The sequence below is a fragment of the Nipponia nippon genome, unplaced genomic scaffold (genome assembly GCF_047370975.1).
Source record: "Nipponia nippon isolate SJK-2023a ecotype South Korea unplaced genomic scaffold, ASM4737097v1 scaffold_17, whole genome shotgun sequence".
Classification (NCBI taxonomy): domain Eukaryota; kingdom Metazoa; phylum Chordata; class Aves; order Pelecaniformes; family Threskiornithidae; genus Nipponia; species Nipponia nippon.
In genome coordinates, this window is record NW_028262333.1 from 8,977,761 (window position 1) to 8,991,065 (window position 13,305).

The 13,305-nt window shown below is 44.0% G+C and overlaps 1 protein-coding gene across 8 annotated transcripts in view; it reads left to right on the forward strand.

Moving 5' to 3' along the window:
- Positions 1 to 1,982: 1,982 nt before the first annotated feature.
- P4HA2 (prolyl 4-hydroxylase subunit alpha 2) overlaps positions 1,983 to 13,305 on the forward strand; it is a 30,369-nt gene continuing 19,046 nt past the window's right edge. For 6 of the 8 annotated variants that reach the window (XR_015703951.1, XM_087754111.1, XM_087754105.1 and 3 more), the window contains exons 1-4: positions 1,983 to 2,042; positions 3,384 to 3,487; positions 10,004 to 10,103; positions 11,855 to 11,951. Coding sequence is in view for 7 of the 8 variants with exons in the window: in XM_087754111.1 (XP_087610237.1) it covers positions 10,022 to 10,103; positions 11,855 to 11,951 (179 nt within the window). In the remaining variant the exon portion in view is untranslated. Of the gene's footprint in view, positions 2,043 to 2,092; positions 2,114 to 2,383; positions 2,587 to 3,383; positions 3,488 to 10,003; positions 10,104 to 11,854; positions 11,952 to 13,305 lie in introns of those variants that run through there. The other 2 variants (XM_087754107.1, XM_087754106.1) reach the window with 2 other exon arrangements.

Below are 13,305 nucleotides of genomic sequence, written 5' to 3' on the forward strand. Positions count from 1 at the left end.
GCAGCCAAGCTCTCTGCAAAGGGATTTTGACTCCACTTTTAAGGAAGGTAAGGGCTTGAAACACTCACAGGATGCTTGATTCTCCTGGTTTTAAACCAGATCTCCATGTCATAGCTCTTTAGGTGCCAGCTGGGGTTGTGCTGAAGGGACATCAACTTGGACTGGTAGAATCAGATGTTCAAAAAACAGCTCCAGCCGTTGCCCCCTCCTCTCCCTGGACCATGGCTTAGTGAGCAGTGTCTCCTCCTTCTTCTCTTCTACCAGAAATCTCTCACCCTCGTTCCAGGGGCAGAAGCAAAGGAGCTGTTTTTAACCTGAGACATGCTCCTGGTGCCAGCGAGGGACACTCTGCAAGCTCAGCAGCTTCATGTAAAAGAATTTCAAAGCCAATACAGCTAAAGCAAAACTAGTACTTTATAAGGATAACACTTAATATAGTATTTAGAAACCTTAAATAGTCAAGGCTCTTTGTGCTAATACTACATCGTATGGTCTGTATACACAGCCAAAAGGACTGCACAGCTGGTTATTCACATGAGCAAAGACAGTCATGTGTTCTTATGTTCCCTCTACAAATGCGCTTTTAGTCCTTTCCACTAAAACACAGAAAAAAAAATTCTCCATAATGTAAGAGCAAAAAGACTATCATAAAAATAGGTTAAAAAAGAAGCACCAGAACTGAGTAAGAACTGGCTCTGGATCACATAATTGTCTCTGAAGACTAATGTTGTTTTTACTGTCTCTAAAAGGTACTAATATCTTTAGTGCTGTCACAGACTTAGAGATTGCTTCTTTCATTGACAGTAATGCAATTTTTTCTAAATATAAGGTGGAAATTAACTTCACCCAAATAAATGTTCATGTACAAACTCTATGTATGTACAACATATGGAGCTCTGTTAGGATATTCTGGTGCCAGGACAGCAGGACCCTTTTATTATGGTTTATGATATTAGCAGTTGCTAAAAGCTTCAGTGAAATTGCACCCTTATGTTAGATATTTATTTCCCTGTTTTCCACTTTCTTTATGGATTCTGATATGGTGAGTCATCTCCCAAAACCTTGCTTTTTCAGTCACATTTCGCTAGATCTCTGTTCAGCGAATGGACTTGTGATGGTGGGGTGAATCTGGAAAGCAAGAGGTAGCTTTTTCTTGGTGTCTTGTACGGTCCGATTCGGTTTCTGACTCTAGTACTGAAAAGATGTCATTTTTGGCTAAGGTAATCATTACGATGATTGGTAATGATGACGGTCGCTCTGAATTGGTGTGAATACTCGTTTGGGTAGGGGAAAGAAAGTAAATTAGACGTTCCCGGTAAGCTGGGGAAATGATCTTCTGTGGCTTTGTTTCAGCTCCGTCCATGCCTCAGTTGTGGAGTCCGTCCTGGCTCAGAAGTGTGCCGTGACCCCACGAGCCGCAGCGGGGGCTCCTTGGTGGGGCCCAGGCCGCCCGTGCCAACATGGAGACCGGCCGTTCCGCCTTAGCCTGTCACAGCCTGCTCGTCTGTGCCGGTCACGTTCTGGTACGGAGATCATCTTCTCATTTCCCTATTAAATGTAATTTTCCTTCTCCTTATGAGACTACCAGCTGCCTAAGGCTTATAAGGATATGTCGGGCCGTGGAGATACCCCAACTCATGATGGCTCGGCAGCAGCACGGGCGGTGGCTGCAGGAACAGCGAGCCCGCAGGGAAGGCTTTCAGAGTTGGGCAGACAGTTTGTAGAAAGCAAGCAGGATTTACAGGCGGTGTTTAATTTCTTTGTGGAATCCGCTTTTAACCGGAGAACACCCGGGTCCCAGGCCAGGCCTGGCCCGACGGCCGCGCCTCAGGGGCCTGAGGTGATCCCGGGCGGGGCGGGGGGCTGAGGGGGCTGTGCGCCGCTACTCGCGGCATTACGGCAGGAGGGGCGGGGCTGTGGGCGGGGCCTCAAACGTGGCGGCGCCTCAATAGGAGCGGCGCCGGGGGCGGGGCGGGCGGCGGCGCGGCTGGAAGGGCCGGGGCGGTTCTAGAAACGCGGCGAGAGGCGCTGCCTGCTGCCGGGTGAGCGGGGCGGGGGGCGCGGGCGGGCGGCGGCGCCTCCTCCGGGCTGGCAGGCGGCGGCGTGGCAGCAGGTGAAGCCGCCCCCCGGCGCTGAGGGGCCGTGGGGTGGCGGCGGCGGCGGCTCACCCCGGGCGGGCGAGCCGCGCCCGCTGCCGCAGCCCCCTCAGGGCTCGCAGCCCCCTGGGACTCGCGGGAGTCCCTCCGGGGGCCCGGCCCGGCGCGGCAGCGGGCAGCCGCCTGCGGCGCTCCCGAGGGACGGCGTGAGGAGAGCGGCGGGAGCGGGGCGGCCCGGGGGTCAGGGCGGGTGCGGGTTTGGGCAGCCGGCTGGGAGCTGGCTGGAAACGGGGATCCAGCTTCGCAGTGCCGCGGTTCGAGTGCTCGGCCGGCCCCGAAGGAGGCGGTGTCCGCTGCTGGCTGTCCGCGGGTCCGGGCGGCTGCCCGGGGGCAGCACCTGCAGCTGAGCGCCTCCTTACGGGGTCAGCAAATGGCAGCCTCCGGCCCCTCTCCGGCCTCCCTGCCGCTGGCCTCTGCCGGGGAATTGCAGGTGGGCTGGGGGGAAAAAAAGCCGAAAATGACACTTCAAAAAAAATCATTGTTTTTTTGTAAACATGTTAGAAGTGTCATCATTACAACAAAACCCGTGGAAGGGCTGATTCCCCTTTTCCTTGCCCCTTGCGTTCAGACAGGACTGATATTACCACTTAGAAAGGTTACTGTGTGTCAGCTGCATTAACTGGCCGTACGTGCGCTTCCAGCCTGCCGTAGGCTCAAGACAGGGCAAATGATGTCTTAAGCTTCATAAAAGTGTTCAAAACCCACTTGTTCTACTCCTGTCTCATTTTGTTTTAACCTGAGATTTGTTTTCCAAAAAATGCTTGTCCTTATTTTTGTCAAAGCACAGGGATGTGCAGCTGAGCTGTGGATAAGCCTGGAGGGCACAGACAGTCGTGTGTGACTGGTACGATGCGGTAATCAAAGACTTGGTGGAAAAGGGTTGTGCAAGCGCAGTGGAGGGCAGGCTGGTGTGAAAGCTAAAGGCGCTGCCTAGGGTGTTATCACAGCTCAGCTGGGGGACAGTGACTTGCTGTGTTGTAGTAATGCAAAACATGCTTTTGACCAGACAGGAATAATTTTATTTTAAGCAGCAAAGAATGCCCTTATAATCTGGGAACAAGGAGGAAAGAGGATGTGTAAATAAAGACTATGTTTAGCGTTGTCTGGCTTTATGGTGTTTTGTATTCCTAGCCAGTAGTCATCTCTGTTCCTCAATAGTAAGTACTGAAGGTAGGCTTTCCCAGAAGACGCTTTTGTAACAAAACCTCTTGCCCCTTAATTTTATAGGTGCTCTGTGAGGGTGAAGCTGAGCTGAAAGGCTACCACAGCTGTCTTCATCAGGGTAATACTTCAGCTTTCTGGCTTTAAGGACCTAGGCAATAATCCCGCAGGTATGTTGTAAATATATATAGCAACCACTAACAGCCAGTTATATTTTACAGGCAAAATGTTATTCTACAGTTGTAAATTGGCATTGCTGTGACACTAGCAGACAAGAATTTTTCTTCTTGCTTATGCCATAATTTCTTAAGATTCATTTTTTGAATGTAGCTCTTCCCAGTGCAGGAGGTATGAACCCAGAGTATTATTATGTATTTCAAAGACAGTAACAGCAGAGGGAGCATGATTTACCATTTAGTATAAGAAGTTTTTCATTCTAGGTTTAAGTCAGGAATCCAGTCTGTTTATGATTTCCATGCTGTGCATATTGGCAAACTTCCCAAGAAGCAAGCTGTAAACATAGATATTTTTCCTATGACTACTTCTGATTTTTATGTATGATTTTCTGTATGTCTGAGAAATGAGAATGCAGAGTATGGTAGGGGCATGTTCAAGGGTGATCTTGGAATAGAATCAACCCCCACACCTCTGAGACAATGTCTGATTTTAATTAAGTTGCTGATATTAATTGAAAGCAGCAGTTCACTAATGGTAGACCACTTTTATATAAAACCCACCTTCTTTCTGAACAGGAAGTTTTTTTAATACTGTACGAGCATATGGAAGGTTATGTTAAATACCATGATATACTAAAATTATGGGCTTTGCACAGTAAAATGCGGTCTGAATTTTAATGCTGAAAAATAAGCTTTAGTGGAAAAAGAGCATGCAATCTTGCTGTCTTCGCTAACCATGGGATTTGACTCTAGTTTGCTTCATATGGGATGAACTTGCAGACGCTGCAGAGTAAGATGCAAGCAGATTTGCTGTGCCTTAGCATGAATTTTTTGCCTGCTGGAGTGTGGAAGAAGCATTCTTTGCTATGGTTTAAAAAAAAGCTGTTGGGAGCTAATCAAAATGCTTATAGTTTCTAAGGTTATTATAATGATAACACGAGCCGTTCTATATTAGCAGAAATGCATGCAGTTTTGCGTGAATGTACTGTATCCTTGTTAATGCATGCAAATGAACAGCTTTTCCTCCTTTTCTTTTGGCTTGCCTTGAAAAATACAAGGCACTCATGTTGCATTATTTGCTAGGAAATTATAATTGTTTTCAGATGCACATTAAGCCCTTTGGCAAGAAAGGTAGTGGTGTTGGCATAAGCTGTTTTGAGCAGTAAATGCAACGTGTACTGGAGGAAGGAGCTAGGAAGCAGATAGAGAACTCACTTGTGAGGAGGCACCTAATGTTGAAATGGAGCAATGCCTTTCGTGTCTCCCTGGGTATGACGGAGATATTTGTAGCCAGGTAACTAACTGCATGCTGCACTGTCGTGAATTCTGCCATGAGGTTCAAGATATGGCAGCGTGGTCTGGGTGGGGTGCTGACAGGCGTTTGAATCCAAAGTTCTTTGGGCCAGAGGAGGGGTTGAACATTGGAGCATCTGAGTTCATGTGGATTATGAATTTTGGCCCTGAAGTACTTGTTTCAAAGTCCTCAGCCAGTGGTGAAGGTTTGCTTTCTTAGGATAAAATTAATATGTTTCCTTACTATTTAATCATTCTTAAATAATTTTATAGCTGCTATAATGTACCAAGCGTCTCCTGGCTAATGTGTCAGGCTAATCTACAAGACTTGAAATACTGCTACAAGCTGGATGTTTTTTATGGCTGCTTTTCTTATAGAGGTATTGCGAGAAGCTCTTCCTTGGCAACATCCTGAAAATCTGTTTACAGTTCAGCCCATCTTTAGGCTCTAAATAAGTATGTTAAGCAATCTTGCAGTTTTTTGTTTGTACTGTTTTCCACTTAAATATAATTAGCCTTATCTACAGCCGTCAATACTGATAGCAAGTTGTTGCCTGCTTTCGAAGCACCATTGTTTGTCAAGGGGAAAGGGAATGAAGCCAGCTGCACAGCCAGTTCAGTACTTCTCGCTGTATCTGCAAGCAATAAGACAGTGGGTGGAAGGCACTGGCATTTGGAGAAACCCCAAACAAACCTGTTTCATCCAGGAGTCCAACCTCAAATTGCTGTTTGAGGGTGGACCGTTCTTCAGTGCCTGGCATGTGGGCCTCAACTGTATGTGCACCAAGAACCCACCTGTGGCCTGAGGTCACTTTGAAGTAGTGATTTGCTTGTTAGATTTCACCATGATATTTTAAACTTAGATACAACGTGGAAGCAGCTATTTTAGCAGTGATTTTCTAGGTGTCTTTAATAGCATAGGCAAGCACAGAACAGGAGGCAGGCTGTAACCCTTATTTGTGTCATCAGCTTGTAAGTTGTTGCATTGTGATGGTTCAGAAAAATGGTATGTTAGTCAGATTTTGACATATCTCGTTATGATACTTTATCTCACAAACTTTATTCCCCTGTAGGAAAGTGTGGGTATAGGTCTGTAAGAATGGAACCAAACCAGGGAATAGTCTGTCCTAATTGCTTGGAAGAAACCATTGCTCGGGGAGGAAAAAAAAAAAAAAAACCCAAATGAAAAACCTGGAAGAAATAGAAAACCAGATCTGTTAGGAGTAATTAAAATTTGTCATGAAGGAAACACGTTGCAGTGAATGTCTGATGACCTAAGATACTGACAGAGCAGTGACTTCAGCTGTGATCTGTGCTCGGTATTGATAACATTTGGAAGCAGTGAGTTGACAGTTTGCTGACCAGTGATGGTACGCAGGTTTTTGACTGTAATTTCGTATGGATCAATGCAGTATTGCACACTTAGTGCTTTCTCTTCGCTTTTGAGCTATCTGCTATACCTGTTTTAGCTGTTATCCAACTGCATCACTATCTTGAATGTGAACTACCTTGAAGTGGCTGTGAGGTAATGTCATCTGAGTTTTGTGGACTGGAGACTGAAATATAGACTTAGAAAGAAATGCATTCACAAGGGCTGAAATTAACCCTGTGAAACTTTTTCCCCCCGCCTAGTCTTTCAAAAGAGAGGTGACTTTGCCAGAGGCAGTTTGGAGCAGCTAAATCGCACCCCAGTTCCATACCCCCCCTGGAGAAGGCTGATGGCAAAGGGAGTGCTCTCATGTCTGAGTAGTGGAGTGGAAGAATACTGTGGGGTTTTATTCTGGAGTTCGTGTGATCAAAATGAGAGTTCACGATACAGGAAGGGTCACACGCTGGCCTGATCTGCCATAATAAGCCAACAGTAAAGGGTGTGACTTTTAGTCCTTAAATTATATGGACTGGTCTTATGTCGGTTCCACTTAGTTTAATTCTTCTACATAAGAAGTCTGTACAAATTTGGAGCCTGGATGAAGGACTCCCTTTTCTTAGTCCCTGGGTTTTAGTTAGGCTGTCAGGCAATTGAAGGGTTTCTTCTGACTTGTTTTGTTCTTCTGAGCACAGCCTTATCTGGGAATGAAAACTGACATCAGGAGCAAATGATCAGCCATGAGACAGTGCAACTCCCATCTCCAATTACCTATCGTGTGTGCTACTACTATTGCATTTTTTTTTTAAAAAGCTGCAGAATGCATATCAAGTTCCCTTATACACCATTGTGCCAACTGTATGGTACTTGCTGAGGCTCTTTTGTGGGGTGAAGGGGGAGAGAGGGGTTCATGGTTTTTTTAGTCCCTCTAGCTTCAGCATGTGTGGGTAGATGTGCTGCCTTCTGCCTAAAGGAAGGCTCTGTGAGGATCATGCTCTTGTTCTGTGGCATACAAAGGAGACTGCAGCCTATCAGTTTGATCAGAAGTGGGAGCCCTAAAGGAAGTAGATGAGTAATAGGTATTTGTTTCTTCTTCTGACCTGAAAAAAGTCTTCCCTTTGGCTTGTGTGGGAGCTGGCTTGAATCCCCCATGACGGGATATGAAATTCAGAGTGGGTGAGAAACTGATAACCCCAGTCGATGTGCAGTAACTTTTCTTTTATAGGTCGGGTCCATGTTTTTATATCTTCTTGATTAAGAATTTTTAGAAAGCTTATTAAATAAAGAATTCAGTCTAACTTGTGGAGAAAAATTCCATCTTGGTCTATTTTGTCTAGAAGAACCTTTTTTTCCTTCTGCCAGTGCTCTCTGAAGTCTGACAGTACTCTTTCCAGTGGGAGCAATGATTCACTGAGGTCTTATACTCCTAAAGAAGGGTTTGTACAATATCCATTTTGTTGGCTGGCTGGGCACGTTTAAGGGAAGGAAAGGAGCAAAACATTAAGTATCTGTTACTTTATGCAGAGTAGTTTAGCTCTGTCAGTGTTGCTGGAACAGCTTCTTGCTACAGTGAGAACAGTCCCTCAGGTAAGGCAGTTGTGTAAGTGCTCATCTGTGAGGAACCCGTGGCTTTAGGATCCCTGTGCCGATGGCACTCAAGGCAGGCAGTACAGCCAGGGCAGTACAGCCAGGGCAGTACGCTTGTTGTCCTGGACCATCTTACAGCCCTAGCTCGGGGCAGCCCGAACTGCCAGCTTGGCTCCTGCATGGGGGTTTCTTGTAGCCCAAGGCTGAACTGAGCTCAGTGGCTCTGCTCAAGCCTTCTCGGTTTGTTTCAGAGGACTGTTGCAGTTCTCACTTAAGTAAAAGGAGATCCTAAATTCACCTGTCCAGCATGATGTCTTTGCCATTTGAAGATGCTGTTGAAAAAAAGCCAGGAACATAGGCAGTATTTGTCCTACACAGACTTCTTATCTGACATTTCTATGCAGCTAAGTTCTTCCCTTCTCTTTTGAATAAAACTCTTTAAAACATTTGTCTCAATTTAGTTATTGAGGTAGGAGGTGCTAATGTCCCTTCTGCCTCTGGTACCCTCTTTGTTAGCAGATGGTTTAGCTGTGGTGGGGTGGACATGCATACGTGTGTGTACGCACACATGCTCATGCTGTCCAAGAATGTGGTTATAACATTATGCTCAGCCTCCTGTAATTCATTATTTGTGCTGGTTTTCTGAGTAACAGCTGTGAAAAGAATGTGTACAAACAATTTGAAAACCCTGCAGCCAGGTGTCCTGCTTGTTCAAGCAAGAGCCGATTTCTCTGTTTACTGAGGTTTCTGTTTATTGACTCAAGTAAATCTGAGTAGGATGGCAAAGCTGTTAAAGATCTGCTATAAAGACAAGCTGCTAGCTGTAGCAAGTGTTCTTCTTGGCAGATATCCTCAGCCATGAGAGAACATGGTGGGGAGGTGCAGGGCGGAGAATGTAGAGCTGTGTTGTTTTAACTGGAAAATTCCCTTGTAATTGTTTTGCCAGGCTTTGTGTAGTGCATCCAAAAAACCACTCCATGAAACGATGACAGACTATGCAGGTGGACAGTTGCGCCTTAATATATCCAAATTAATGTACTTCCCAAGTGCTCTTGACTTTCTGCTACATCACTTATTGTGGCTTTTAGTATTGGCAGACCTCTGCATGGTACCATTCATTCAGCTTCACTCAGTTCTCAGATTACCCATGTACTAGTTCTGGACTAACTTAAACAAGCAGTTTGGGAATATGTGGTTTGCAGGGGGGTGAGAAACAGAAGAGGGAAAAGCAAAGACCTATTATGATGCTGTGAGACATTTTCCTGCTTACTCATGCTTGCAAACTGTTGTGGTAAATGTTTCTGATTCCTCATGGAGTCTTTTAAAGCAATCAAAAGAATAATTTAAAAAAAATCATCTTGCCATGTGATAATACATAGCAGAGAACAAAGCTATTTCTCATGTTCTTCGTGATGGTAGTATCACTGACAGTGTGTTTGGTGTTTGTCCATGGCACCGGTGAGCTCAGCTGAGGGTTTCTGTCGTGCTGTGGGCTTGAAAAACTGTCTGCTCAGGCTGGCTTTCCCTTCCATGCCCTCGGTGGGCTGTGCTCTTAGAAATGTAACAGTCTGCTTTCAGCCTCTGTCTTGAGGGGCTGGGTTTCTAAGCTGGCACAGCCTTTGAAATACAGAAGTCATAAGGGCTGTGCCCAGAGGCCAATATGTTGGGATGATGCATCTTGAATAAGCAGAGTTGGAAATTTCACTTTCAACTTTTCCAACCATTGCTGCCACTTTCATGCTATGAAAAGCTATACTGCTCTATTTGGCTTTCTCACTATTTGTATTTCTGGACAGTTTTTATATAACTGAGTTTCACAGCATGCTACATGTCTGACCATTTAATTTAGACTTTTATTATTATTGGAATATAATACAACTTTGCATACTCTCCTGTTTTCCAGCTATAATTATGCATGACGTGGAAGGCATTGAGCTGCCTTTGCAGAAGATCTTGTTCTCACTGTCTCTGTGGACAAATATATCGCTTCCATTACTTCTGTCATGTGGGTCTTCCATGGACTGCAGTGTCTTCCATGTAAATCCCAAAGAGTATACCATGTAGCATTTGATACTGTTGAGGAACAGCTCCTGTGGTTAAAGACAACTTTTTTAAACTTTACTGGTTAGAATTCAGTCTTTCAAGGACATAAATAATTTTCATGAGGGTGAAATGACTGAAGATGAAGATTAATGCTTTGGGGTTTTTTTGTCACAAATAAGTTAATAATTTTTACTCCTCCTTTTCCTTTTAATTTGTTACAGGTTTGAGCTATCTGGAAGATGAAGCCCTGGCTGCAGTTGGTGTTCTTTACCTGTATTTTTTTGATCTGGCACACAGAAGCAGAGTTCTTCACCTCCATAGGTATGGAAAGAACCAATGCATGATGTTGTGATGTAGGTAATGTGGTTGCCAAAACCGTTGAAGTTTACAGTTGGAGCATATGGCTTTCTTCGTATGGCCCTATCAAACACTGTCCGTGTTAGGAAAACCAATCTTCTGCATCCTCGATGCTGTCCTGCATTGCAAGTCTTGCATCAGTGCAATTTGTTTGCAGTTGGGTTAACTTAGCACATTGTGACCAACATGATACAAGTTTCTCTGGGGACTGTCAGTAAAATAGGACAGTGCCTGTGTTTTGTTAAGAATTGTGCACTTGTTGTCATCTTGAACACAGCACAAACCCTGTGCTAAAAAGCTTAGTCCTGAATTTATGACTTATGCAAAGAATTTAAGTGATGAATATGTGAAATTTTCTTTCACAGAACCTGAAATCTACTGTCTTCTCAAAGATGGAATGAGATGTCAGAAGGAAAAATTAATATCCCCTTTACCTTATGTGTGTTTTGTAAAACCTGAGTAAATCCTAAAGAATTCACATTGTTATAAATCCTGAAAATAGATTCATTTTTATGACAATTTAGTTCTTGTCTTCTAATAGCTGTGATACAACCATGTATGATTGTGGTAGACCCTAAAAATAAGGACAAACTGAGTTTTCTGCTGTGACTTGGTCTGATGTTTTCTGGTGAAATAGTGTGGGGAATTTACCCCCATAAGGATAACAGACTGATTAACTACAACTGGCTGTTCTCCAGAATATGCTTTGAGCTCAGTGGAGCTATGTTTCTGAATGGTACAACTCAAAACTCCTGGTGGTTTACTTTGCACCACTGTGTGGAACTGCTCAGCCAGAGTGAGGCAGAGTGGTGTTTCACTACCAACCCCCAGCACATGCTCCTGGGCTCTGGAGTTGGCTAAACAGTAGTTAACTATGTGTGTGTTATTTGGTTCTCTTTTTTTCCTAAGTTAAGCAGCTTTTTGTACAAGGTTACTGTGAAGGATCACCTTTTCTTTACACTTACCTATTCCTGAACCTTTCCGAACTCTGAAAATAGCACAGCCTGCTGACTTCCATCTGCTTAATCATGCCTCATTAATAATTACTTTGGAATGCTGAAACCAAAGCTGTGGCTACATTTATAAATCTCATCCGGTCTTTTAGCGTTTGGTCTTTGAAAAGCAAAGTTTGTCATAGCAATTAGGATTGACATGCTAGCAATTTCCACTAATGCTAATCAGGAGAGAGTGTGTGTGTCTATAAACATTAGCCTGAAATTCCTCTGTACTTAATGTTAGGTTGTGTTTCCACAGTTACCCATATTGAAAAGCTGTAATTTTAAGTGATGCCAATGGTTAGACTAATAATTTATTAGTGTGACCTAATCTGTATCCATATGTAGAACAGATGCTTTGGCAACTATTTGAATCTTTCATTGCTTTCGCTCAATAACTGTATTAATGTCAAACCTTTCTTTTGATTGTCTTGCATACAATTGTAATACTAAAAGTAATTCAGAGGCAGTGGAAGGGTCACAGCAAAGCTACATGAGCCATCGAAGTTGGGATTTTAAAAGCCCCTTGAAGCACTTGAATGCCAGACCTGTATGTATAATAGCTTTTGTGGTTTACGGGCATTGAAGTGCGCACCCTTAATTTGTCTGTTCTTTGTGGTGGTTTTAATAGCCCTAGAGCATCTAAGGTCTGTCTTCTGTGCTGCTGGGAATCGTTACTTTTTTAGGTCTGATTAACATTTGCTTGTACTCTGTTTTTAGGTCAAATGACAGACCTGATTTATGCGGAGAAAGACCTGGTACAGTCTTTAAAGGAATATATCCGAGCAGAAGAGAACAAGCTCTCTCAGATTAAAAGGTAGGGGGGAGAGGTTTGCATAATGAAGGGTGACAAAATAGCTCATCTGTGTTCAATTACACCACACCTTTCTGTCACCACTCTTTGCTGCTGGATCTTGTTAGTATTTCCTCAGTAGGTAATCACAGTGAGACCATAGGTACTAACTTGATTGTAATTTATTCCCATAAACCTGCAGAGAGGGGGCCCTGCTTCAGATATTGTTTAGACTTTGCTTGTTTAGAAACTGTTGTCTGCTGGGCTCTTCCCACTTTTCCCTGTCCTTGTACCATCACAGTGCTCCTGGGCAGAAGACACTACTCATGTCAGAGGAGCCTTGTCCATGTGAGTTAAATGCCTGTGGGTGCCAGTGCTCTGTGCTACCTGTTGTTTCACAGCGTCAGCACTGCTCACAATGGCGAAGTGTGCCAGTTGTGTTGTTTAGGGGAGCACACACCGAATCCCTGGCTTCCTTCCCGTGTTGGCTTTGCTCTCAGGGACAGCCCTCCTGCCTTGTTCTCTTCAGTCGCAGGCCTGGCTACAGCACATCTCGGACAGTATCCTATTTGCTTAGATGACTCGAAAGGCTCTTGCTGACAACTGGTATTTTCTGTGTCCCTTAAGAAGACTGTTAATACTTACGTAGCTGAAAGTGATATCTAACGGGGTGTGACACTAGAATAGGTCCAGGTTCAGAAGAGCTGAGTGCCACTAAATGGAGCCATGCTTTCCAAAGTTTTTCTAAACTCCAGGCTGTATGTGGCAGTTTGATCTCCCTTTGGGGGTGTAGGGTGGGGACAGGGCAATAGAGTAAGTGAAATGATAGGAATTCCTTGTCACTCGTGTACACAAATGTTCATTTCTTGAAAAACTGCCCTTTTGAGGAAAAGCAATCTCCCCTTCGAGTATTGTTAGAGAATGTCAATTCAATCTGTGTATAAACTGGTCTTTTTTTCAAAGAAAGAAGTCTCTTCATGAGATACGTTTGTTTCAAAAGCACATTGTGATGTGAATAAAGAGGCTAGAACTTGACAGTATTTACTTCTTTGCAAAATAAGTATTAGAAATAATGGAAGTCTAAATGAAAAAGAGAGTGCAGGTGCGACTGGTCTTAATATATGTTGTTAATCTGATATCCCTGCAAAGGATCTTTGGAAAAAACATCTTTTGTTCTGTTGTAACATCAGTCTAGAGAAGAAGCCAGGTAGTCTGACTATTTACCAGTGTTTATGTAAAATTGTTTGTAACCATAGTTCATTCATGGCTTACTGAGTTTGAGATGAGAGGCTCAAAGGGGGTCTCTTATTTTCAGTTATTAGCTTATCTCAGCAGAGTATTTTCTTCCTATTGAGTACTGAGAGGGGAGCACACGGCT